General features: G+C 38.3%; 1 protein-coding gene and 1 long non-coding RNA gene across 2 annotated transcripts; one reads left to right on the plus strand and one right to left on the minus strand.

The window, feature by feature from the left end:
• Window positions 1-1,592: 1,592 nt before the first annotated feature.
• LOC139712549 (uncharacterized) lies at window positions 1,593-7,034 on the minus strand. Its single transcript, XR_011709569.1, has 5 exons — window positions 6,954-7,034; window positions 5,664-5,707; window positions 3,600-3,707; window positions 2,798-2,931; window positions 1,593-1,757 (listed from the first exon to the last, which is right to left on the minus strand). It is a non-coding gene; the product is annotated as an uncharacterized lncRNA (long non-coding RNA).
• Window positions 7,035-24,046: 17,012 nt separating this feature from the next.
• On the plus strand, window positions 24,047-25,297 carry LOC139712535 (neuropeptides capa receptor-like). Its single transcript, XM_071624350.1, has one exon. The coding sequence runs from the start codon at window positions 24,185-24,187 to the stop codon at window positions 25,295-25,297; it is 1,113 nt and encodes a 370-aa protein (XP_071480451.1). The 5' UTR covers window positions 24,047-24,184.
• Window positions 25,298-26,890: the final 1,593 nt, after the last annotated feature.

Here is a 26,890-nt window from a genome sequence, read left to right on the forward strand (position 1 = left end):
TGCCATTTGTGTGTTGCAAGTAAATACCTCTTTGTGATGTAACAATTCCAAACTGAAGTTTGCTCGAACCAAACAATTTCCATTTTGAACCATTTTCTTCATATATATAAATATCAGTATCTAATAAATTTGATAAGGCCATTATTTCCAATTCTGTAGCCCATGTGCCATTGTTGAATACTCTTTCCTTTGCAATGTATTTTACAATATCTGTGTATCCCGATCTTAAAAGGCTTACATAATCTTCCTTGTTTTGTAAAATATGCTTAACTATTGCTTTTCGAACATCACGGTGTGAATCTTCCTTGCCACATATGACATATGATATAGCTCTGTAAAAGCAATTTCCATCACCAGTAATTCTGTAGATAGCCAATGGTTGTGACAGAATAGTAATATCACTGATTTCCACCACATCTTCTTGCATATCATTACTGCTACATTTGTCATTAACCTTCATACCTAATTTGCAACAAAACCTCTCTTTATCAGATTTATTCACAGGACTGTACCTAAGATTAATATTTTTTATTCTTCCCACTTGTTTCACCTCAGATACACCAATGTCAGCTTTTTCTGTCTGTGCACAGGTGTTTTCTAATGGAATTTGTGTCTGTTTCAGGTTTGATACCATTATTATTTGCTTTGATGTCATTTTTCTCACTCTAACACTGCATTTCTTTAATGTCACGTTTTTAGTAATTTCAGATAAAACATCATGACTTTCTTTCTTATTTTCTATGCTTGTATCTGAATTCACATGAAAAATAGGTAATTCCTCATCCAAAGTACTAGACTGAACAGTAGTTACACTTTCCACTGCGTCAAAATGATTGCCCCCAGTGAACAGAATATATATGCCTCTCTCAGTTGTTACTTTGTTGTAGTACCCAGGTTTCCTTGCAGACAGTATTTGCCAATTTTTTGTTCGATCATCATACACATATATATCACAATCCAACATATGTGCCATTGAACTAATATCAGTGTGACCAGCCCATGTTCCTAAATCCATCAATTTCTCTTGAAGAACAAAGTCCCTGACAGTCTCATATTTCACTGTGTCTATCACATTTTTAAATAAATCACCTGTTTCCAGTAAATGTGCCACATTGGATTTCCTGAGCATGGAATGATTTCCTTCACTGCCAGTAACGACATGAGCAATACTTCTGTAAAAGCAGTTGCCATCACCTGTAACTCTCTTGATATTTACAGGTTTCCTCATACACAAACTTTCATTTCTATCGTGCACTGATTCACTGGCAGCACCACTGTAACTGACATTCAATTTGTTACACAAACACTGCTTGTCTGCATATGTAATTGGAACAAATTTGAAATTTCGATCTCTTCTTTCTGTTGTCTTCTCAACTGAAACAAATTCAACTTCATTCGTATTTCCATAGTCATCACTGTTTACATATTCTCTGTTTTTCTTTGCTTCATTTTGAGTCTTACAGCCATCACTGTTAATTCCTTTAACGTGATCACAATGTTTTGAAATGTTGCTATTTTGATCATTTGTATTCCCACATGCAGTATTCACTAGGTTTGATCTCTTGAAGCTACTAGCTGTCAATGCAGTTTTCTTAGAATTCGATTCTAATGCCAGACCAGTTAGTTCAAACTGAGTAGTACGTAAATCACATGCCATTGATTTTGCCAAATTCAAACAGTGTACCTGTACACCTTGCCATGATGAAATGCTAAGCAATACACTGCATCCATCTTGCACCAAGAATCCATCATGACTTCTGGAATGAGAATCAAATACATAATAACCCTTGTCATGTCTAATGATTGCAAATGCACTCTCAGCAAAATTCATAAGACATGCATCATATCTGCACAGTTCTTGTTCTAATGCTTGGTTCAATGACAAAGCACCAAAATTTGACAAATTGTTTTGATTTCCATCCAACACACCATATTTTGATTCAGCATAGGTTATTTGAAAGTTTTCATCCAGAATATGAAGTTCCTTGGGTAATTCATCTATCATTACAAGCTCTTCATTCAATGGTGAATCCTTCTTTATGTAATAATACAACTCATTCCCGAGTGTCAGAATCTGATCAAGATCACAAGGTCTCATTTCCATTCCATTTTTAGTTTGAGTGTAGAGAACTGCCACAAGAGAATTACATGCACATTGTTTGCCAGCAGTATAACCAAATCGTTGATCACCTTGATTAAAATTTCCTTGTGCGATTGTTTTGGTCATAGAATATGATTGCCTTCCACCACATTCAGAATCTGAAAGAGAAACAGGCTCAAACACACGTTCTTCAGTCTCTAAATTATTTGCAGCTGGTTCATCATCTAATATAAGTACTGTCGATTCCTGAACATCATATGAATAATAGTGGTCAACAGTTTTTGCAGAATCATCATTCGTTACTATGCAATCAGATGGATTAGTAATTTTTTCACGATCAGGCAGGAATATTGATTCATCACAAACGTGAACACACATGTTTTGTGTACCTGAAACAGGTCTGTGACATGGAGAGTGAACATTTACATTTGTAAAAGAATTCATAGAGAACAATTCTTTCACTGATATTTGACTGTCACCTTCAACACCTTTTGTTTCACTGTAACATGGGTTTAGTTCATGCACATTGTGGATTCTGTCACATTTCACTTTGGACATATCATTCGAGCCTGTGTTATCTCTACTTGTGGAAATACTGTCCTCATAGTCAGATATTTCATTCTTACACAACTTTTCATTCTTTGCTGCATGTTCTCCTTCAGGAATGTCATGTTTCACCTTTTCATTATTACGCACCTGTGAGTCAGCATTTTTCACCGGTGGCACACTTTGTTTGTTGCGGATCTTCGTGAAACGACCTTTCTTTCTTGGTTGCCGTGCATTTCCACCTCCATAGAGCCTGTTTACATTCCAAACTTCTTTTTCAATGTCTGTGGAAAGGACAGAGACACATGTAGCCTGATCACCATTCAGCACGAAACATTCATTAGTCATATTCGGAGTGCTTTTAGCCACATCAGCCCAACTTCTCTGTGTTTTTGCATAGATTTGCTCAGAGTATTTTGCCATAACACGAGGTGACTGAACACACTTTGAATATACATTCAATACAGATTCAGTATATACCTGCAGACTATCATTTCGTCCTGTGTCCAAGTTTGCACTCATATTTCGCTTCACGAGTTCCCCATGTTCTTCTTGCCTTGTTTCTACTTTTGATTTCTTGCCTTTGCTGGTCTTGGCTCTTCTCTGTTTTTCAAGATAGTAGGCTTTCATTGCTTTGCCAATGTAGGTCACACCAGGTTGGAGAATCACACCATTTACTGATCTCACCGAGCTCTTGTTACTGGTCTTGGTCTTAGGATTGTCAGTCATTGTTTGGGATGTTGTCAGTTTGGCCTTCTCAATCATTTTTGTCTTCCTTGATTTCACACTTGTCCAACCATCATCAACTGCAGTTTCTAATGGTTGAAATTGCCTCCTAGTGAGATTTGTAGTGAATGTCGGATCTGATTCATTTCTGTCACAATTTGCTCTTTCCCTCACACACACATTTGTCATTTCTAGAACACCACGTTTGTTCTTCCTTCTCACATACCTCTTTTTTAGCCTCTTCGTTGGTTTCTTTCTCTGGTTGCTCTTGCATGATGAAAGTGAAACATCAACATGAAAATCTTCATCACCAAGGTCTTCGAGAAGCTCGTATCTATTGAAATGACAGGGAATGCCAATTTTGTCAAAGATGCGATGGGCAATATTATTGCTTCCACATGCTGAACATATCCAAATCAACCTTGCATCACACATTCTAGCCTCATGAGAATTGGTTCCTGTACACATCACATGAAACTGCTTGCCACAATCCTCACATGGTACTCTGCTTTCATTTTCATTGATCACATTGCAACATGCATCACATTCACTGACCTCTACATTTCTCATCAAGTCAAAACTATGGAGGATATCTAGGATATCACCAATAACAATCTTGAATTCACTTGCTTCCATTGTCAAATTACAGGGCTTTCGAATCTTTGAAAGTATATGGTACCTATTACTAAATAAATGTATATCAATCAACTGTTCAATCAACACAGTTATATTCCTTGAATCACTATGCTTTTATGAATCACACCTACTCCACTAGTACTGCGATTGATAACAGAATTGTCGGATTGAACAGCTTTGAAAGTTGCACTAATACAAGTGTACAGTACACGTACTATATTTCACTGCAATATAAATTCCAGCAGTAAGCTGCGACACTGATCCATATAATGTTTCTACCAACAGGTGGGGATATTTGTACAACGTTTGCTTCTTTCCAGCAACAGGTGGCACTCTTTGTCTGTTACGTGCTTCAATTCCTACTTTATGGAAAAGCTATGCCAATTTCCTTTTACCATATCTGCCAACAGAAATTTCAGCTTCAATTCTCTAACATTTAATTTGACCGATGCCTTTATCTCAAGATTATGTTCTTTGCAATAAAGGTTTCAATTTTACCAATTATGCTTTTGCCTTAACTGCACAATAATCAGTCTCCCTTATATGTTTTTCTCTTAGGGTAGGGCTTTTTGCAACAAAAATTTCAATTTCACCAATTATTCTTTGTTTTCACTGACAATTACAGAAACAGTAATGTTTCTGCTTTGAGATGACTCCTTTAACAATAAAGGTATGTCTTTTACTAATTGTGCTTTTCTTTTCACAGCCCAATAATTATAAATAGCCCTTGAAGGTGCAATATGAATGTCTCTCCCTTTGTTTACTATGACCAGAATGTTTTTATCTGAAGATGGCACTCTTCAATTATTCTTTTATTGTATTAACAATTAACGAAAATTCAGGACTCAAAATACCAAGAAATATTTTCACATAAAATTTTTAGTATACTTCTCGCCTCACCTCATAAATCGTTTCTCACACTTTTAACAATTCCTTCAAAATATTAACTCCTAGCTATCAACTCTTGTCAACTGCAGTTGAATTATTTGCAGCAACTTTCAACGCAGAATATATCAAATATCAAATAAACCTTGGTGCAAATATTGTCTACACTAATTACGTTTATGACACTATAATGCTTTTGTCTTAAGACAGCACTCTTTAATAATCTTTCAGTGTATTCTGGACTCTTAAACACCTTTTCTGAAATTAACTGTTTCTATTTTCAATTTTTAAGCAAACTTCTCGCCTTCTCTACAATTCTCTTTCCACAGTTTTTAACTATCCTTTTAAAGAATGCACTCTTTCATTCAAACACTCCTTAAAACTGTTATTCTGTTTAATTTTTACTTTTTTCATCAACTCTCACTCTTCCTCTCTTTGATTTCACTCTTTTTCTCTTTGACTTTTTCTAACTCTTTCTGCCTCTGATTCTGAAACTTTCTCTCCTTCTGATACTGTCTTATTCTCACGCACTCAGAAGTTTTCTGTTCTCAGCTTTCTTCAAATTCAAGTTAAGGTATTTCAGGTAAAGTTCAGGTATTTCAGGTATATTTCAGATATTTCAGGGATGAGTTCGTGAAATCCAGGATGAATTTCCAGATGTAATCTCAGTGAATATTCAGTGAATATTCAAGGATGAAGGTGAAATGGTATGAGATGAAATGTAGGATGAAGATGATTCAACAAATAACAAACACAAACACAAACATACTTTCAACAAGACCAACACAAATCTCCTTCCAAGGCAACCAGTACCTGCAGAAAGATAAGAAAAGAAAAATACAAACATTACAACAATACTTGTATAGGCTCTACAGTGAACTCTCTAAAATTAGCACTGATGTAACGAAGTTCATTATATTAACAAGGTAATTTTTTTGTGGTCCTAGATTGTAATTTCAATTTGTATTGTATTATTTTTGTAACCCTGATACAACAGGGTTTCATTATAACAAGCACATTTTCCTGGTCCTGTGAGGACCTTGTGTTATAAGGAGAGACCACTAATAATGTAAGGTACACACATTCTGAAAATACATACTTGAGAGGAATATGAGGCACAACACCCAAATTTTTTAAACAAATCTTTGTAAAATTATTTTACTGTTCCTGCAATCTAAACAATTCTTTTAACAAAGGAAAACCATCTTTTAAACTTAAAATCTTGCTTAAAAACACATTTCTCACTGTGCACACATATACAGGGAAACCCTATTGTTATAACACGGTCAGTATTAAACTCAGTGAAATTAGGTCAAAGTCAAGCTTGTGATGTGTAATTGTGGGACTGCATATTGGAAAATAAATTACTTTTCTTCAGTTACATTTCATGATTAAACAGGAATGATACTTCTGTATGACAAAACAAGGTCCAGGCTAAGTAACGTTATATTTCTTCCCCTGCATGCCCCCTAAAAAAAAAAAAGGGTGAAATGAAAGGGGGACAGGAACCACCGCTATCTGCAATATAAAATACGCCCTCTGTGATCTACTGGTCGTGGTGTTAGCTAGCTACGCATTAAAATAATGGCGTCCGCATCTCGCCCAGAAGCGAATCACGGGAGTAATCCCCATCCGTAAGCCCCCTTAGTCAACGTCAACTCTTAACGTACAACTGTAGGTTCTTTGGAACTTAGCCTTCCTAGTAATTACATAGCAAATCATGATATGGCTCACACCTTGTCCATTCAGGAAACGCGGTCTTGTCTAACGTTAAAAACTTCGCAAATTCCTTCCTGATACTTCTGACATTTGACGCACGGTGTACGCACTACAACAGTTAGCTTCGCACACGTATAGGGCCTGAGCTGTGGTGGATACGATGGGCTTGACCCCAGACACTACTGAACACATAAGAGTGATAGTACTGATACACTCTAACGACGAACGTTTATAGCCACTAACACTAACAAGCACCACGACGACACACATGAAATTTTGTTCTAAAAACCCAAACATCTGTGTTTAGGCATGCCGCCTGCGTTTACAGACTAATACCCACCTGGTACTCGAACTCCAAACTATTTAAACCGTCAGTCTCAAGCAAAGGTCTTCAGAAGTCGTATTTGTGAGCCCGTCGCTGCGCTGCCACGCCAATGCAGTAGCTCACGTATATTGACAGACATACGCGTGGACGGAAATGGGTAAGGTACTAGCATACTACGTATAAGCGTACGAGCATAGTAGCGCACGCATGCGCTTCTATACTCTTTGGTACGTACACTCCACGCATGCAAGCACTGTGTGGATCATGGAGGGAGCACCGCGAGACCACTCTGTGCGCGTAGTCTGGCTTCCAGACCCTCTGCCCACACTATTTCGCTATCCATGATATTAACGCCCTCAACGTCGAAAACTAGTATAGTTTAAGTTGATTTTCTCGTTCGGCAATGGCGGCGACTTCGTCGCGGGGCGGCGACTTCGTCGCCGCGGAGTCCAGTTGGCAAAGGGTCTGGAAACCAGACTACTGTGCGCGAGACGCGTACCATGGAAGCACACGCCCGAGAATTCGGGGGTGTTTCAAGCTGTTCGTAAAGTCACCAACAACTTTCGACCGACTGGTGATCAGTTCTTGTGCTGAATTATTGACATTCTGATAACTATAGCAATCCAGAACTGATCACCAGTCGCTCGTAAGTTTTTCGTAACTATACATACGAACAGCTTTATGAAACAAGTTACGCACACCTTTGTCTTCACATACTACATAGTAATATTCTCAAAGCTGCGGCGATGAATGGTACATTTCCCCCTTTCATGGGTAGCCGTTGACCGAAAAATCGGTCTGCATAATTATTTCTTTCTGCAAATTTCTTTGCAGAAACGCATGAAAAACAGCCCCATCACCCCAATATTTTGCACATGTTTAGTTCATGTCACGTACATTATTTCACAAAATAACAACTACTTGATCGGACACCATCTTGGGTATGTAAATTAGGGAGAAAGGTCACAATTTTCTCATCCTGTATCTTGGTGAATACATGTCCTATCTCTCCCATATTTCGCACACACAACCATTTTACGAGAATCATCACACAAAATAACTGCTTTTTGCTCAGATGCCATCTAGCCTGTGCAAAGTGGAGTCAAACGTACGCCATACGCCGTACGCCGTACCAGGTACTTCTTTCTGTGTCTTCATGACGTACCTGTTATCTCTATGGGAAGGAATTTTTCCAGATATGAAAATTGACATGATTGTCTTTATCGAGCACTAGCTCACTTACCCTTAGGTGAATTTCTCCCACATTTTGATATGTTGTAGCTGACACTTTGAGCAGTAGTGTGAGCGTCCTTCGTTTTTCACACGATGTCGGGATTAGAAGTGAAAATTGACATGATCCCCTACAAGCACTTGCTCACTCACCCTTCAGTAATTTCTCCCAGATTTTAATATGTTGTAGCTGAGACTTTGCGCTATTGTGTGCCCTTCGTTTTTTTCATGCAATGTTGTGATCACGTTACAAAACCTGGTTGAAATTAAAGCTTATCTTCAATGTACTGAGATATTTCTTTCTTTCTGCAACTTTCTTTGCAATAACTAAAAAAAAAAAAAAAAAAAAAACGGCCCCTATCACAACCATATTTTGAACATGCCATGTTTACTTCGTGTCATATACATTATTTTATAACATAACAACTTCTTGATCGGACACATATTGGGTACCGGTATGTAAAGTCGAGACAAACGTCATAAATGTTTCATCCTGCATCTTGGTGAACACAACCTTCTGTCCTATCTTTCACATATTTTGCACACGTATAGACAATGCCCTTACAGGAAGAATCGTTTCACAAAACCATAGAGATTGTAATTTGTCATGACCGACAAATTAAGGTGTTCCGATTTTTTTAAAACCAATGATTCGATTCCTGATCGCAATAGGATGACCATACAGGTTTCAAATGTATTTAGAGACATTGGCCGTGTGATGTTTGGATCCTCATTTAGAAAAAGGAGTCATATCTGCCATTTTTCAGCATGATTAAATTAGGGTCAAAGGTGATAGATGTTTCATCCTCTATCTTGGTGAATAAATGACCTACCTTTCTCATATTTTACACACGCAAAGACCATGTTCCGAAAATCATTTCACAAAATAACCACTTTTCGCTCAGATGCCATCTTGTCTGTGCAAAGTGGGTTCAAAGGTGGTGTACTTCTTTCTACAGGTATCTTCGTTATGACGTACTTGTAAACGGGAGGGAATTTTTCTGGATGTGAAAATTGACATGATTGTCTTTATCGAGCACTGGCTAACTTACCCTCGGTGAATTTCTCTCAGATATTGATATGTTATAGCTGAGGCTTTGCGCTATCGTATGAGTCTCCTTCGTTTTTTCTCACGATGTCGGAATCACGTTAAAAACTTGGTTAAACTGAAAGCTTAACTTCGATGTATTGAGATATATCTTTCTTTCTGCAACTTTCTTTGCAGTAACTCAAGAAAAACAGCCCTTAACACCCCCATATTTTGCACAGGTTTAGTTCATGTCACGTACATTATTTTCTAAAACACCAACTATTTGATCGGACACCATCTTGGGTATGTAAACTAGGGTCAAAAGTCATAAATGTTTCATCTTGTATTTTGGTGAATACCTGTCCTATTTTCCCCATATTTTGCACACGTATAGACAATGTCGGAAGAATCATTTCACAAACTAACGACTTCTTCCTCAGATGCCACCTTGGGAGTGTAAAGTTGAGTCAAAGGTCATATGTGTTTGTTGCTGTATCTTCGTTTTCTAGTGCATACAGAATTTGGCACCCAAGATGGCAGATGTGACTTGCTTTTCTAAATGAGAATCCAAACATCACACGGCCAATGTCTCTAAACACATATGAAACCTGTATGGTCACGCGTATTGCGATCAAGACTCGAATCATTGATAAAAAAAAAAAAAATCGGATCACCTTAATTTGTCAGTAATGACAAATTACAATCTCTAGTTGTACTTGGGTTTTTACCAAAACACACTGACGCAACAGTAAACTGCGACGATAAAATACAAGTAGAGGAAGATCAATCGAGAGAGAGAGAGAGAGAGAGAGGAAGAGAGATGGGTGGGGGTGAGTGGTGAAAGGTAATCCCATGTTGACTGTTGATCAAGTGGAATGCTTATAGAATATTGATAATGTTTTTCTTGCAATTCTGGATAGAGTTATCTGTATTTTTAGCCATTTCTGATTGCAAATGATGACGCAAAGCTTTGTTCATACACATGCAACACTGCATGTTCCAAATCGTGTTGTGTTGCAGCGCCTATATACGCAGATATGCAGTCTCCACTGGACAATTTAACTACCCTGATAATAATGTTGCTTTGTTTGAGAACAGAAGAATTATAATAGAGACTTATACCAGGATTTTTGTTTTGAGGAGGGGGGGGGGGGGAGGAGTTGTGAGTCGTAAAGGTTGAAAGAGTAAGACAAATTAGCAAGTCTATGTGATCTATGTGTTAAGGAGATCTCCAATCGCTTCATACACCCAAAATCACTAATTTTCATTCTTCTCCTGAGAAAAAAAAATCTTGGTATATATCAAGAGTACTGTCCTACTCAGCTGAGAGGTTCTGACTGAAGCCAAATTGTGTATAAAACAAAGTGGGAGCTGCTCAACACCAAGATCCCCAAGACCTGTCAATTCATGTTGCTCTCTAAATTGTTATAATTCATCACTTTTTTATTTTTCGTGTCCGATTTTTCCCAAGTTTTCACTGATCTAAATCTCAGATTTGTCTGTGTTCATATACAAAATAACATGACATCAGGATGATTTATTTTTTCTTTAAAGGATGTGCACAGTTCTGGTCGAGGTGAGGATTTAGCTTTTAACGTTTTGCGAGATATTCAGAAACAACTCTATATGAGATGTCAAAGAGCATGCAATTCTAAGGGGTATCAAAAGTTTACTTGATGAAAATTGGTTTTGAAATGGCTGAGATACTAGTATCCAAAAACAAGGTGACACAAAGAGATCCTAATTAAAGGCGTGGCCTGTAGTCTTTTATCATTATCACTCTTTTTTTGGATATCTCAGCCATTCGAAAACCAATTTTCATCAAATAAACGTTGAATCCTTCTTAGAATTACATGCTCTTTCATATTTCATTTAACGGGGTTGTATAGCTTTGGTTGAGATGAGAATTCAGGGCCCTGTTTTATAAAACTTGTGATAGAAATCAATTAATCACAAATCTCTTGAAAGCTGCAATCAATCGCAACCTGTGATTAATTGATTGCAGTTCTCCGTCTTAATTTCAGTCATAACTTTTTATAAGATGGATTTGCATTCAATCATTCAATTAGCATTTATACTCTATTTTTATTTGTTATTTTTTCGAATGACTTAAATAATCTATATCAAATACAATAGCTATAAAAAAACCTCGAATTATATATTATTTACTCATTATTTATCTAGCGATCCACGTCCCACAAGCTTTGCTTTTTAGTGGATCACTATTTCCATAATCGCATTTATTTTCCGCACGCCCACGAAGTATTATGCATTGTTCCTCCTATTATTGTATATATACATATGTTGTTATATAATTTATATACTACATGAATCTTTTGCAAATGTTTGAACAATATTATTTCATGACATGTATACTTTGTACTATGTTTTGATTTTCGTTGATTGGAAATAAACTATGATTGAATTGAATTGAATTGAATTGAATTGAATTGAATTGAAATCCTAAAGTTGTGATTGATTGCTTTATAAGACGGGCCCCTGGTTTTAACTTTTTGTGCGAGATGATTATAAACCACGTATATGAAATATCAAAGAGCATGCAATTTGAAGAAGAATTCAAAATCTATTTTATGAAAATCATTGGTCTCAATAAAAGGTGGGATCCATCTTTTATTAGAACCACTTTGTTTTACTTTATTTTCCGATATTTCAGCCATTTCAAAACCGATTTTAATCAAATAAATGTTTAGTTCCTCTTAGAATTATGTGCTCTTTGATATTTTGTATAGGTGGCGTATAGTCATCTCGCAAAAGGTTAACACCTGAATTCCCATCTCCACCAAAACTATACCATCCCTTGAAGGAGAGATGCGGGAAAGGGGAAAATGATGAAAGTGAAAAACATTCCAGTTCCTTCCGGAGTATAGAGAATCTAGGTGTTCGATTCCTGTTATGTCACGTGGTTCTGAGGAATATTATGCTTTCTTCTTCAAAACCATTTTGGCAACTGCATTTAATCTCTCTTTGTTTGTCTGCTTGGTCGTTCATTCTCCTAAAAATTATCAAAAGAAATACAATACAATTAATTGGAATAATTAGATCGCCTCGAGAATCGTTAAATGTCGTATCATTTTGCCCGTTTTTTCTCTTTTAAGGTTGTCGTATCTTCAAGCTAAATGCTTATTTGACGACAGTCTTCTGCATTCACATTCCCAATACATGTACCGTAATTCAGTCAGATCATTTGTTTCACTATCCTGAGTAGCTCCCAATCGACGTGTTTTCTTGTTTCTTTTCTTCAATGTGTTAACAGCCCATTGTACACGCAAATTTCAATTATGTTCGTATGTACACACTGTATGCCTTATTGTCTTGAAAAAAAGAAGAATAAATGACTGTATTTCATTTGCAATATATATTCAATGCAAAAAAATACCTCGAAATAAATTCATTTGAATTTGAATTTGAATTTTGCTTTTGATCTTATCAATAAGCACTTCTTGATCCCCAATAGTTAATTATTTTGAGAGTTCTAGAGGAATGCTGTGAGATGATTAAACACATAGGACGGAGTCTTCTCGCTTAACATTGGGGGAGGGGGTCATTGATCCGTTTGACGTCGGCGGATTCAGTTCGGATTCTGTTGATTTCCATCAGTGTTTTCATCTCTTTCTCGTATACCACGTGATAAACAACCTTGAAACACCCTGACCAAATATTGACGTCCTTTCAGACATATTTCCTGTAGCATGCTCAGAATACATTAAAAGATAGAAAGAGAAAAAGAAGAGAAAGAGAGAGAAAAAAAAACAACAACAAAGAGGAACAAGCTCAATTTGTCAGTTCAAGTCGCGTGAGAGTTGTAGCTGAAATAAGTAGTAGATAGACATAGTCTGGACAAGGAAGAAGAATAAGAATACGACGAAGACAAAAATAAAAAAGAACAGGAGGAGAAGAAGAAGGAAAAATTTTCTTCTCGACCAGCGATTTGAAAGCAAAGAGACTTGGACATCACCACACTGCGCCAACGGAAACAAGGCGCCTGTAGACAGCTGGAAATTCAATGCACTGTTCACATTAGAGAGCCGTCCTTTTCCGTTTCCTAGATTATGCGACATTAAAGGCAAAAGCTATATTGATTGTTCGAAAGACACCGACTCACAACATGCACAGTGCAGGCTTTTAGAAGTATCCAGTTATAGCTGATGAAGGAAAACATTCTTTTCTTTCACATGAGCGTCTAATATGCCACAGGTTTTTTGATTGCTAAGATTCTGAACACTTCTTTTATCTTCACGCGCAGCTTGAAAATTCAGAATGAAACAGATCAACGGTCAAGAATTATAGCACTTCTTACAGTCTTCCTTCCACTTATAAAACTGCGCGTGTGTCGATAGTGAAAATATCGTTTTATCACAACTTTTTACATGTCATGATGTGAAAGATGAGACATGCAGGATTGCATAAAGGCGCCTTATCTTTTAACGAAAGCGAATTATTGTTCTGTAACACGAATAAAACACTTTAGTAAGTATCTGTTTTCTACGAATTGATGTAAGTCTGAGTACAATCATCTATAAAGTGAGGCGCATGGGAAGCTGATATGTTTGGGAATGCCTTATCATGAGCAGTCGATATTGTGCAATGAGAGTTACATTTCTATATCAACACAACATTTTGTGGCAATGGCTTGCAAACAAAGGCCACTTTTTTCATTTCTACGCAGGACCCTCATGTATACACAAATAGAATTGAAACCAAATTAGAAGTATGTATGTATGTATGTATGAATGTGTGTATGTATGTATGAAATAATGTAAATGTACAAGATGTGTATATGATTTAAGCTTTGCTCATGAATACGGCCTCTTGTAGAGATTTCTCCCTTGTTCATGTATGATTAAAGTATGCATTGCAAAGTTGTTATTTTAACATGTTTATCAGGGACAGCATTGTCACAAAATTGACAATTCCTACACTGATTTGTATGTCTTTTTAAATATTTTTTATCAATTTGTCGCTCTATTTGAAAAAAAAAAGAAATACAGAAATCAAAATAAATCAAAACAAAAAGAAAGTCAAAGTCTATGAGTGGTGTCCCACCCATGCCGACAATATTCACACAACACATGCGTCAGTAGGTATACGGGACTTTACAGCTTGTCGGGACCCCCCCCCCCCCCTCAAATAGTATCATCCAACATAACCTTATCACGAATGGAAGGTATAATCACAAGACGCTTTATAACACTCCTACTGCATACGCACAGCACCCTTTCACATTTTTTCCTACTAAAACATACTACCGTATGGTAATGATGATGATAATAATAATAATATTAATAATAATAATAATAATAATAATAATAATAATAATAATAATAATAATAATAATAATAATAATAATGATAATGATAACAATAACAATGAAAATGAATACCTTTCGCGAGAGGCAAACCTGAGGTACATCCCCAATGAGGCCATCAGCCCAGTCAAGCCATGCTTAGGTGACGGTCTACTGCTTTCTTGTTGAACCAAATGTACTGCCTTTTCTATGTTATCATGCGACCATAAATGTTTAACAATTATTTTGTTATTCATGTGGTATAAACTACACTTTTGTATTGCTGCTTTGTCATTTGGTGATATTTTCTTAAAACTTGTCAAACCCATGTTTATTTTGATTTCATTAGAGAAGCAGAATAAAAACAAACGAACAAATAAACAGATAAACTCCAACCCCTTTGAAATATGTGTACTGCTGAAGTTTATGGCAACCAATGCGCATACAGTGCAATATTTACAGGAATGCTGTAGAATGAATGTCCACTCCCCCACATGCCCCATAGGCCTGTAGGCATGGCAAACCAGCTTCGAATATCAACTACCCTAGCTGTCTTGATTGGTTGGATCGGAAACAAAGCAGTGCCTTTCCGGTTTCATTTGATTGATATACATTTCATCCGCTTTGGTTGCAAGAACCACATAAATGCTTCAAACTGCTATGTCGTGTCGTGCCGTGCTTTAACGTCATACAGGTGTTTCTTGGCATAATGACTTAACAGATTAAGTTCTATACTTCTGGGCATTTCAACAAACCCCTAAGAGCTTTGTTATCTGAAGTCACATTACCTCGGCAATCTATACAAAAGGTCCTCCAAGACTAGACATTCTTGTAACTGATTGGACGTTTGGAGGGACTTGTCGAGAAAATTACGTCTGAAATTCACCTTCCGCATTCGTTGCTCCTGGTTATTTGCTTTCATTCTATACTATCGACCCCCCGCATAAATCGATCTGTGCAAGATATCATGACCGTAACAAAAGTGGTGTTGAAGAAGGTGGGGTTCCGTTCGTCTTGTGTGTCGACAATCAAAGCAATTAGGCATCCCTTAATTGGTGCCAATGTGGAACAAGAGATCAATTTGGATTGGAGAGTGGATGGACTTTTGTTTCCGAGCGAGCGAGACAGCGCATCGCGGAGGTCGAAGTGGTTCGTTGTCTTGCCAAAGTTATTTATTTCACTCCCATCGTGGCAGCCCTCGTTTCTGCGAGAGCACGTCTCCGTGCGAGTGGTTGTGGTGTTTTGTTTGGAACATCAGAGTATGCATATTACTTAGTATCTGTATGCGTTTGTGTAGACGGGGGGGGGGGGGGGAGAGATGGGTGAGAGAAGACGTTGTATCCCTGGGAGTATTCAATAGGGGTCACTGTTTCCTGAACTCTCCCCGAAGAGTGTGAGAGTGTTCGAGGAGATTGACAGCGGAGAAAGAGCGAGCAAATTCAAGTGCCATCTAATCACAAGAACGACCACACTTAGCCCAAAAGCCATCTCATTGCGGGAATAAACTCGTATACACCAATCCATAATATGGCAAGGATAAGATGCTCTTAAGTTAGATCATAACTATAAACAATGCACTAAAAGCAATTTTATTGAGAAAGAAAGCCCTTCCTAAAGTTCACTGCAGCTATAATCATGCTCAATTGCTATCTTATTGCCAAAATGAAGGTACTGAAATACCACTTTATCAACAGAATGAACAAATAAAAGAGACAGTTTTATATACATGCATGTATAATACATATATATATATATATATATATATATATATTTTTTTTTTTTTTTAGGAATGAGCACATTCAAATATGTTATCGGAAGATTGATCAAACTCAGAGGTTATCGAGGTGCGAGAATAAGCAAAATCAACCTCGTCTGCGTGCTAGAAAGAGCTCAAAACAAACGTCATTTTATAAACGACCGTAGAATAGGAACATTCTAAAATGTGATTTTAATGCTTGGACAGACACATCCTTATGTCGAAACAAACATACCATGTTGTTAAAGAAAAGAAGAGAAAGCGTCGAATGGTGATAAAGAATAAACATCCTCGACGCCACCCAGGTATAGGAATGACAGTTCCTTTTCCTCAACAGTTCCTTATCCTCATCAAATACCACGAGCACGCTCAAGTTCTTCTTTTGGTTAAAATACTCAATACACAGCCGTATATGGATTGTGTCATGGTATTGCATAAAAAGAGTTATACACACTAACCCTTATGCCAGCAGCGGACAAAATAACATAAAGAAACTTGTACTTCTGAAGTATAATTATGTCCTACTTTGCATCTATTGACTGTTGAAAACAAGCTCCCTTAGTAGGTATAGCGACATCTGAGTTTCAGAAGATAGGTTTGATAACTTCGCAGTCTTTTCCAAATCGCTTTCACAAAGCCTTCATTGTAATGCTCTATGTAGGTAATTATAGTGCGTATATATTCGGGGTGTGTGTGTGTGCGGTCTGAAAAAATGGAAGAATTCAAGAGCTTTCATCCTATAAGGTAAATAAAAGGTATGTGTTTCTTAAGTACTATCGCTTTCAATTACTTATCTCTTAAACTTTTACAAGTAAAGGGAATTGAATTTAAAAGACACAGAGAGAGGAATATAATTTATCTTGTATTCATTGTTTGCCACTGACGTCATCATCCAACCAGTATACCATTCTCAACTTAATCCATACCGTATCGTTCAATTCAGAACATGTACGTGTGATTCAACTTTTCACATTCAAACAATAACATTCAGCTAGAACTCCTCTCCCGAGGCGATGTCTTAGTAAGCCAGGCTCGTGGAGAGAGTGCATTCGATATAACGAGTCAAAATTGGTCAAACGTGTTCATGTTACAGAATTTTATAATTCTTCAACTTCAGATAGAGTCTTGTGCCTCTAAAACGCAAACAACATTGAATGAAGAGAATGGAACACAAACATACTCACACACATACATTGACATATACACACACACTTTTTTCCAAATGATATCTATTCACTTCCAAACTCACACCCACCCACCACCCACACACACACACGCATACGCTCACACTCGCATACACTATCTAAACTCCCAGGCAACACAAGCTCTGTTCGATCATCCAAAATAATATGAAGAACACGCTGGTTAACTGGTGCAAATTTTATGCATGTATTCTTCACAAAAATAACAGAAGACAAAGCCCCGAACCCGGGTCATGCCCAAGATCTGTCTTAGAGAGAGAAAGAGAGAGAGAGAGAGAGGGAGGGAGGGAGAGAGAGAAAGAAAGAAAGAAAAAAGAAAGGGAGTGAGAAGGGGAGGAGATGGAGCAGCAGCTAGACGGCCAGCCGTAATTACGGGGGAAAAGAATGGGGGTGGGGGGGGGGGGGGGGGGGCGGTAAAATAGAAGGAGGGAAGGATTGAGGAAGTGGCTGTGTTTAGGATATTCAACATACATTATGCTTGATGACCTCAATAATCCCCTATCAGATGCAAAATGTTGAAAGGTAATGTACTGGTTGCGGTCATAAAGATGTTTTAAGGCGGGATTTACCGTCTTTCAACGATGAGACATAAATAGCAGATGTAACGTTCGTGTTCTATATACAACATCCATGCACTTTAAAAATGCATACAATGCGAACTGCACATTAATCGTGACAGATGATGACAAGGGATGCCGCAGGATGCCATCTGAATTAGTTGAAGCTTTTTCCACACTTGATCTTTTTTCAGCTTTATTGTCTGTACACAAACATGGTTTGATAAAGAAATACAAACCGAAAACCGAGGTGCATGTATGGGATAGAAACATATTGAAAATAACGTGAAATGATAATTTAAGCTATTGAATGAAAAAGAATTAACATAATGGATTGCACGTGATTTCAACCTAATACTTAGTTTCGAAACATGTTTATCAATTACACAACATATAATGATGGAAGGTACGTAAGTATACACGCATATCGTTGGCATATACGAACATTATTTAGGGGAAGGATTTTCACGGAATTCAACTTTCGTCTATATTATAATGTCATCCATAAAACACCATGCCACTGAGTCCAAATTTGAGGCATGGGACACTTCACGTTGATATGATTATATCAACATGTACAATTTCTTCCCACCAATCAATCCCGCATTCAAGATATAAAGCTTCCGGAGAATGCTTATACAGCCATTCCCTGTGGCAATGTCTAAATCGACTGCTATAGTATTTTGCTTGCATGCAAACGTTGAAATTAATAATGGCAGTTTGGTGTTGTTATTGCTTACATATATACCGTGGCTTCCGGCAAAAGGTGTCGAGACAAGGTTTGAGTAGAGGAAGTGGAGGAATGACGCATGGCCTCCGTGCTCAGGGTCTGTGGTCATGGAGAGAGAGGAAACATGAGTGGCAAGAGGGACCAGTGAAGATAGAGATTGACAGAAGCTGATAGGTTAATGCCCTCCTGCGAGAGGGACCTGCATTAAAGGAATGATGCGGTTCTGATCAAGATGGAGATGCAGGTTTTAACTTTTTGCGACATAATAGAAACCGTGTACATTCTTTATATGAAATATCAAAAAGCATACAATTTTAGGAGGAATCAATAGTTTATTTGATGAAAATCGATTTCAGAATGGCTGAGATATCTAAACACAAAGAGCTCCTAATAAAAGGTGGGACCCACATTTTATTAGAACCTCTTTATTTTGCTTTGTTTCTGGATATCTCAGCCATTTCAAAATTTATTTTCGTCAAATACACTTTTGTTTCCTATTTTTATCATTGTGTTATTTGATATTCTGAATCCCAATCCCGACCAAAACAATAGCATCATTTTATTTTTTATATCTTTTATTAATGCACCATAGCATTTAGCATTATAAGCGTTCGAGGAGTATTATTTTACAAGTGTTGTAATAAGGTGTTAAGTGCAACAAACTTCCATTTTCATGTTGCAGTCTGTGTATATTTCTCATGTTTGTTTTCAGTTATTTCACATGGAAAATTGTGGTGTTTTCGATCTCTATCATAATTTAGGGAGAGGCGGGGAACAAGCTGTCACTGTCAGAGTTTCACCACCTATTTTTTTTCTTTTTTTTTTGCAGGTAGATCCTCATAAAGCCTTTCCAAACATAATGTGTGTGTGTGGGTTTTTTTTTTCAAAGGAAAACCATTGTATCATAAGTCACATTGATATGATCTTAATCTGTGGCGTTTCGTATAAAGGTTAAATTGAGAAAATGGGATTTGAACTGGGGTGTAGACTGTTCTATTATATTAATGGTTATTATGGTATAATATGCTGCATTCATGCTAGATGTGTAATGCAACGTGTATCGTAAGGAAGCGATATACTAGTAGTTGGACAACCAGCAGCGCGTATTGTGTGTGTATGTGTGTGCGTATAATACTTAGGATGCGATTAGTCTTACGTAGGAAAGCGCTATCATCACCATTGAATGTTCAGATCCTCCAACTCTGATGCACTGCTGATTGAAGAAATATTATAGTACTCTACACTACGCTCTGAGCGTTATCCGTTGATCAAACACCTGCAATTATTGAGAGATCGACTCAGCCAGTTACTCCCACCTATATTATTACAAAGCCAAAGACGATGGTAAGTACCGGTTGCATGGCATTACTTCAGATCATGAACACTTTATATTCTATTTCCTTATCATCTGTGTCTCACTTAAACAAAGTGGATAGTGATGAAACGTAACAAATACATGAGTATCGGTGTCGATTGCTGACAATGGCTGTTAAATAGGTCTCTTTTCTGCGCTTCTCCCCCAAGGAGATGACGAAAACTTCGCGATATGAAATACAATGACAAGCGCAGAGACCGTTGACAAAATTAATGACATGGCGTATAAGCTGCAAGATTTGTGTGATATTTGGTTTGGTTTGGTTTGGTTTGTAATTTCATAACCCACACCCTCTCAACACAGTGTACGGGAAGTATACTCCCAGCCCGTCACCATCCCTATATAGCTCTCCTAAAATCGGCGCCATTGGAATGAACTATCAACATAAACTTGGTATAATATGATGTATCTGTCAATACCACTGCAATGATGTCGGCGTCTCTGACCCGGAGCGCGTGGGAGGAAACGGATTCGCACCTTCATGCTTTATCGAATACATGACCGGGAACGGTCTTGCTGATCATGCTGGTGAGAATTCAAACTGCGAGTGAAAGAAAGGGGAAGAGAGGGATGGGGGGAGGGGGAGGGGGGGAGGGGGGAGGAAATAGGGTGTTTAGTACGTTCATTGAATTCTGCATGCTTCGCGAGTACGTGCAGACAACGGTGTGCGTCCGAACATGGGTGCCTGAATGTCTGTTAATGCGTGTCGAGGGATAGCGGTAAATCAAGTTAGCATGTTGCACGAAGGATTACATACAGATTCACCTGTATCAAGGTCACAAGCCATTTCCGATGTCTATTTTCAAACATAAATTCCAACATCTTAAGTTGAATACCTGCTTGTAAAACATTCCTCTTAAAAAAAAACCCACACACACACCATAATTGTACATCCACTGTCAACGTCAAATGCCGCCTTAAAGCTAATTGATACAGAGTGATGAAAGTATTTCCACCCATTTACTTCTTTTTCGATGTTGTTGACATTCTCGAATCTTACTTTATGGTCATGAATGCTACTTCAAGATACATCTTCTTTACATAAGTTTTTAAGTTACAGTTACAACGAGCTCATGTGGTTTACAAGAACAGAAACAACAGAAACCCCCCTCTATATATATTGCGACTACTCACACCAGAGAGGCACTGCCTTTTGAAAAGCATGACTGTCATGACGTGACAGGATTAATCTGAGCCCACTTTCCTCATTGAGTTTCTGAGCTGTCGACCATCGGTAGGCCTATACATTTGGATTTGGAGTCACAATGTACAGAATCAGTCATGACGCATGCGGATCGCGCGCGCCGTCCTCATTAGCTTTACGCGCCAGTGGGCACTCTCGGCCAGCCGTGAAGCCACCTCATCATTATACCTCATGCACGACGATATCCATGGAGGGAGACGCTTTGCAGCTCCGCTACGTCTTAACGCACGCAAAATTGATTCTACCACCGCCAACATGAGTGAAATTGCCCATCTCCTACTCATGATAAGTGATTGTTAAATACTATTACGCACACACACACACACACACACACGCACACACACGAATGATTTTTTTTTTTCTGTTACAAGTGTGGCCTTGGATATGATAATCGTAATATTTTTCAAGAGAATAGTTCGAGTCTCAGATATTATATTCATCGTCCTGATTCTATGAATGCATATAGCATCACAACCAATCGCCAACACAAAGCTCAAGCTCATAAGTCACACATAGTGGTGACTGCTATGTAAAACTGGTACTCTTTTCCCCCTGCGGTTGGAATTACTGTACTTCTTTGTATTGCTTCTATACTTCTAGTACCTATTATGAACGAAATAGAGACTGTAACTTGCCAGAATATTTTTTTAGATCTTCTGTACAACTGCTTAAAGAAAACCAAAGTACGCAGTTTATGATAGCTTCTTAAATCTATGCGATACACCAATTGCCCGGTTAGGGGAATAAACCCTTTATCCCTTTGATGCTAAAACGTGATAGAAAAAAAAAAAATCAATCAATCAATCAATCAATCAATCAATCAATCAATCAATTAATCAATCAATCAATCAATCAATCAATCAAACAAACAAACAAAAACCGTCATATAGTAATGATTATGCACAATAGACCGAATCAGAACATGCGCAAACACACTTTTGTCAGACGAAGCCAACGTCCTGTTTTCACAAACCATGAAAATAAATAATAATAGAAATGATAATCAATGAAGTACTGAACTGTTCCGATTTAACTAACATCCATGAGTGTCTCAAAGACAATATCTATGACCCTATCGTAGAATACAAAATGGAAACCCTCATCGATTCGCGATACCATCCAAACCGTTCGATACGCGATACCACTCAAAACCCTCATCCATAGGGATAAGATATAAAGATTCTAAAATGAATATGCCAAGATGATTTTTAATACAAATCATCATACTGCTCAAACTTCCTTGTTACAAACGCTGAAATGGCAGTCAGTTGAGCAACGTATAAAACATCAATATTGTATTCTCGTTTTCAAATTGCAAAATAATCTAATATCAGCTCATTTAGAATCATTGAAAACGAACAGTAAATTATAAGACACAAGGTTATTCTTTGAAATACCCACTTCAACCTCCCGTCCATGGACAGAATATAAAATAAATTCTTTTGCATAAGAAAATTATGTAGGAGCTGCCTTGTTAATGAACTCCTTGTAAATTTTCAAACATGTACATCTCTCTATGGATTAAAAAAAGGGCAAAACCATAGATTATGTAGTCATTCAATTGATTTGTAATTGTGCAATATACCTGTATATCCATGTTTTAGGTATACTTATTCATCATTAGTCCACTTTTGATGTTTTAGTTTACAGTGTTACCTATAACTGTATTGTGTATTTTCATGTAGAATGGTATTTGTTATTACTGCAGGGCCCCTTTGGAAAGCAGTTTAACAAAACCGAACCGGCCAACTCTGCAGTATGAAATAAATAAAACAAAATGAATGCATGAATAGATGTTCGATGCGCAATACCATACTACAATCAACGGTAGATGTGTAACTATCGTGCGCTAAATACAAGTTAAATACAAATTAAATACACAGAAACTGACTGATGCAATACACCATAAGCATTGTATTAGCTGCGATATGAATTGCCGATGTTCTATACGCAATGCCATCCAATCAACGGTAGATGCGTAACCATTGTGTGTTAACTACAAGTTTTAGACACACCCTAAGAATTGTAATAGTTGCGATGTGAACTGTTATTTGCGGCTTGCTACTGTGAGAACTGATATAGAAATTAAAATCAATCGAGATAATGAAATTCTAACTTTTACGGAGAAAGTCATATGCAAACTAGAGTATCACTGTCCTATTATGGGATAAGACGATAATCAAAATTCATCAGGCTTACTTAAATTGCTCTTTATTGTATGAAATACCTGGATATGTTCGCTCTTTAGTAGATCTTTAAAGCATTTTTTCTGCTGCTTTTTCGAGCAAATCGTCTGCTAATCTCCCCTTAGCTGTCAGCCTTTGTGAAGACAGCCATCGATATTTCTCATCCGTCATGTAAGGTCGTGGCGTGCAGTCATTTGTGACTATTTCAGGTTGGCATTGATTGTAGATAGAACGGTTGAACAATCAGAGGGCTATGGGGAGGATGCGTTCTTCGAACCATGAGAGCAGCAGATAAATATCGCTGTGACGGGCTATAACTCTGACGATGAATCTCGGTGTTGCACACCAGACACCAGAAAAAGCTTGGCAGCCAATCCTAACGTGTGCTGAATCGAAGGCTGTGACTGCGATTCGCTCTGCCGACCAATCACCGCACGTCAAGCGTTACGGCAGTCTTGGACGCATGCGCTGCATGAGCGGAAAAAAGGATAGACGCTCTTACTCTCCCTGCAATCTGCGTCAGTCGCGATGCTTCGTTCGCACGGGCACGTCTTCACAGCGAAGTAAACGTTGCCTCTGACTTCTTGCTGTTTGACTGAAACTCTTGCACAGCCCAAGTCATCATGACTCTTGCTTCTTCAGACCCGCATTAGAAAATATTCGTCGTCAATATGGATCCTGACTGCGTAGACAGTTTTAATCTTACCATCGATGAAATTCCAAGCATGATATATGGACCGGGTCATACCTTTTATATCACTGCCTTCTTACCTCTCCTCATGGTAATAGGCGTGCTTGGTAATCTGGCGTTTATCTATGTCGTGATCAAAATTCCCCGGATGAGAACTTGCACGAACTGCTACCTCCTAAATCTGGCGATATCTGATATCATCTTTCTGCTGATGGCTATCGGTGAGAAAATTTGGCGATATGCAATGTCTCCGATACTTGATGATGATAATCCTATGGGACGAGGTGGTTGCATCTGGGTCTTTCTACTCTCTGATGCGGCCTACATAGCTTCCTTGTTTTTCATCACCTTCGTATCTGTAGAGCGGTATTGTGCCGTTTGCCGTCCCCAGAAAAAGAGCGAGACTAGTCAGTTCACGAAAACGGCTATCTTCACATCGGCTTCGTGGATCATATCGGCCATCGTGGCCGCAGCCTTAACTCCCTCCAATTTCATGTTTAATAAGTACTGCCTCCAATGGCCACCGGGACAGCAATTTGCAGACTACCCGACAACGTTCGCGTTCTGTCATCCCCTTCACGAATGGATAGCCGCCTACGCGCTGGGTATGCAAACGATACCATTCTTCATCTCCTTAGTCGTTAACATACTGCTGTATATCGCAATAATACGTGGCTTAAACAGATCGATCGAACGATTGCGCATACACGGCGGTACCAAGGATAATGATACGAAAATGCGCGATCAAGTAGCACGTATGCTGGTCATTAATGGTGCATTTTTCTTCTGTTCGTTGGCACCATTCGAGTTTGTCTCTGCCTTGAATATGGTTGCGAGAATGTCGGGAGAAAATTACTTTGGCTCCGCAACGGCCAAAGAAGTGCTGTCTTACGTGGGAAGATCATTGTCATACATTAATGCGGTCATCAACCCCATTATTTACACTGTAATGAGTAACCGTTACAGAGAGGCGTTCAAGCAGGCATTTCACATAGGCATGTCACGCTCATCGAAACGACTCATTTCGGGAAAATCCACAACTCAAGCCACCACCCAGGAATACCTCAAAGTCAATCAAGACACGCGAATGTAACTAGTCAAATTCCGGTCAGAACAAACGGATCAAGTGGCGTCTCCCCGCCTCTCGGGAATATTGATCAACCGCATCATTGCTACGCGGGACCAATGCCAGCTGACAACATAACGTGGTGTACGAAGAGCGATAGAATACGCAATGAAAATAATAGTCGTATCGACGATGTCAATCAAGCAACGCTCAGTTTGTGTGGTGGATGGCACACGATTCGTTTTCTCATTAAAAAAAAACCGCTGGTGATTCAATAATCGTTTTTAAATCTGCAACAGGAATACGGACAGCAAAACACAAGACTTACACGTCTGGGCTTTTCAAGTACGTCATGTTTTGTAACGTTATCGTTGCGTTACACTGATGTAGATAGAAAAATTTCACGCCTAGCTGCGTTATGTAAAAATGTTTATATGATATGAGCTTTACCACCTACAAGACTGACATGGTATCACTATTCAAATTTGATGACAGTGGGTGGAATATCTCATTCCTAATGTGTGTACTACTATATACTCAAATATTGCACTAAAACACTTAGCGTTCAAGAACATTTAAATTCATTCAAAATAATCCAATGGCAAAGGATCTGCCTCTAAGAGGCTGATTAATGGCTACTGATTATAGTGCCGCTGGACGGCCAACGAGCAACAATTTTGTTCATTTCATCTCCGAGCAGAAGAGGAGAAGGGAGGGCGGCGATACCGTCGCCGAGAAGTTTACTCAGTAACATGATGATGATATCAGCGATCGATTAAAACAGGGTAGAAACACTGAATCAGCCCGTCGGGAATATGATCGAGAAAAAAAAGCGTGAAAATATTTTGACGACGAGCCCAATCAATACACGTAGAATTCTCGGGAAGATGCGTCCGCCTGTTTCCATCTTTATACGGAGGGGAGAACGCGGCAGCCTTTTTTTTTCCTGACTAGAAAGATGTGACGCACTTCTATCACCCGCAGGGTCTTTTGCAGATTTACGGTTCGGGAAAACACGCCTTCAAAAAAAAGAGAAGAAGAAGAAAAAAAGAACATGCTCCAGTGCAACTACTTTCCTGATAGTGGTAAATGGCAAGTGAGAGTTTCAGTGAGTGAGAGCTTGAAGGCACTCCGGCAAAGTCACCAATGTTGCAAAGGACAACAGAGAAGGGGGAGGCTATTCTATTCTTGGAAGGCAGACACTTATCGTTTCTAACTAATGACGGACCTTCATTGTGCCAATGTTTCCTAACGGAGAACATTTTTAACCCCTCATTTCTACCGAGGCTGGAAGGGATAGTTTACCAGTCTGACGCCAACGTGAGCCGACAAGTTCCAACGATATTTGTTGCAAAACCGCAGTGAGCTAGATCTTTAAACTTCGAAACACGACCAGGAAGAACGGAATCAAGAGGTTACACTGTGAGGATTTGACCGGACTAGAAAGAAAAAAATATACCGTGTACAAAATGTATCATAGTGTTTAGAAATCAGCAGTCATGTTTTCTTTATGAGACGTATAATATAAGTGTGTCCTAAAAGAGGGTATGCAATTTCACACTTGGACAGATGAACAATTTGAGAAGAAACTTGTGCGATTAAGTACCTTTCTTTGGAATG

This window comes from Diadema antillarum, unplaced genomic scaffold (genome assembly GCF_040938485.1).
Source record: "Diadema antillarum isolate AM-2024a unplaced genomic scaffold, OU_Dant_1.0 seq00001817_RagTag, whole genome shotgun sequence".
Taxonomy (NCBI): domain Eukaryota; kingdom Metazoa; phylum Echinodermata; class Echinoidea; order Diadematoida; family Diadematidae; genus Diadema; species Diadema antillarum.

Excerpts from the sequence above, each read along its gene's own strand:
- LOC139712535 (XM_071624350.1), top strand. The coding sequence starts at position 24,185 with ATGGATCCTGACTGCGTAGACAGTTTTAATCTTACCATCGATGAAATT.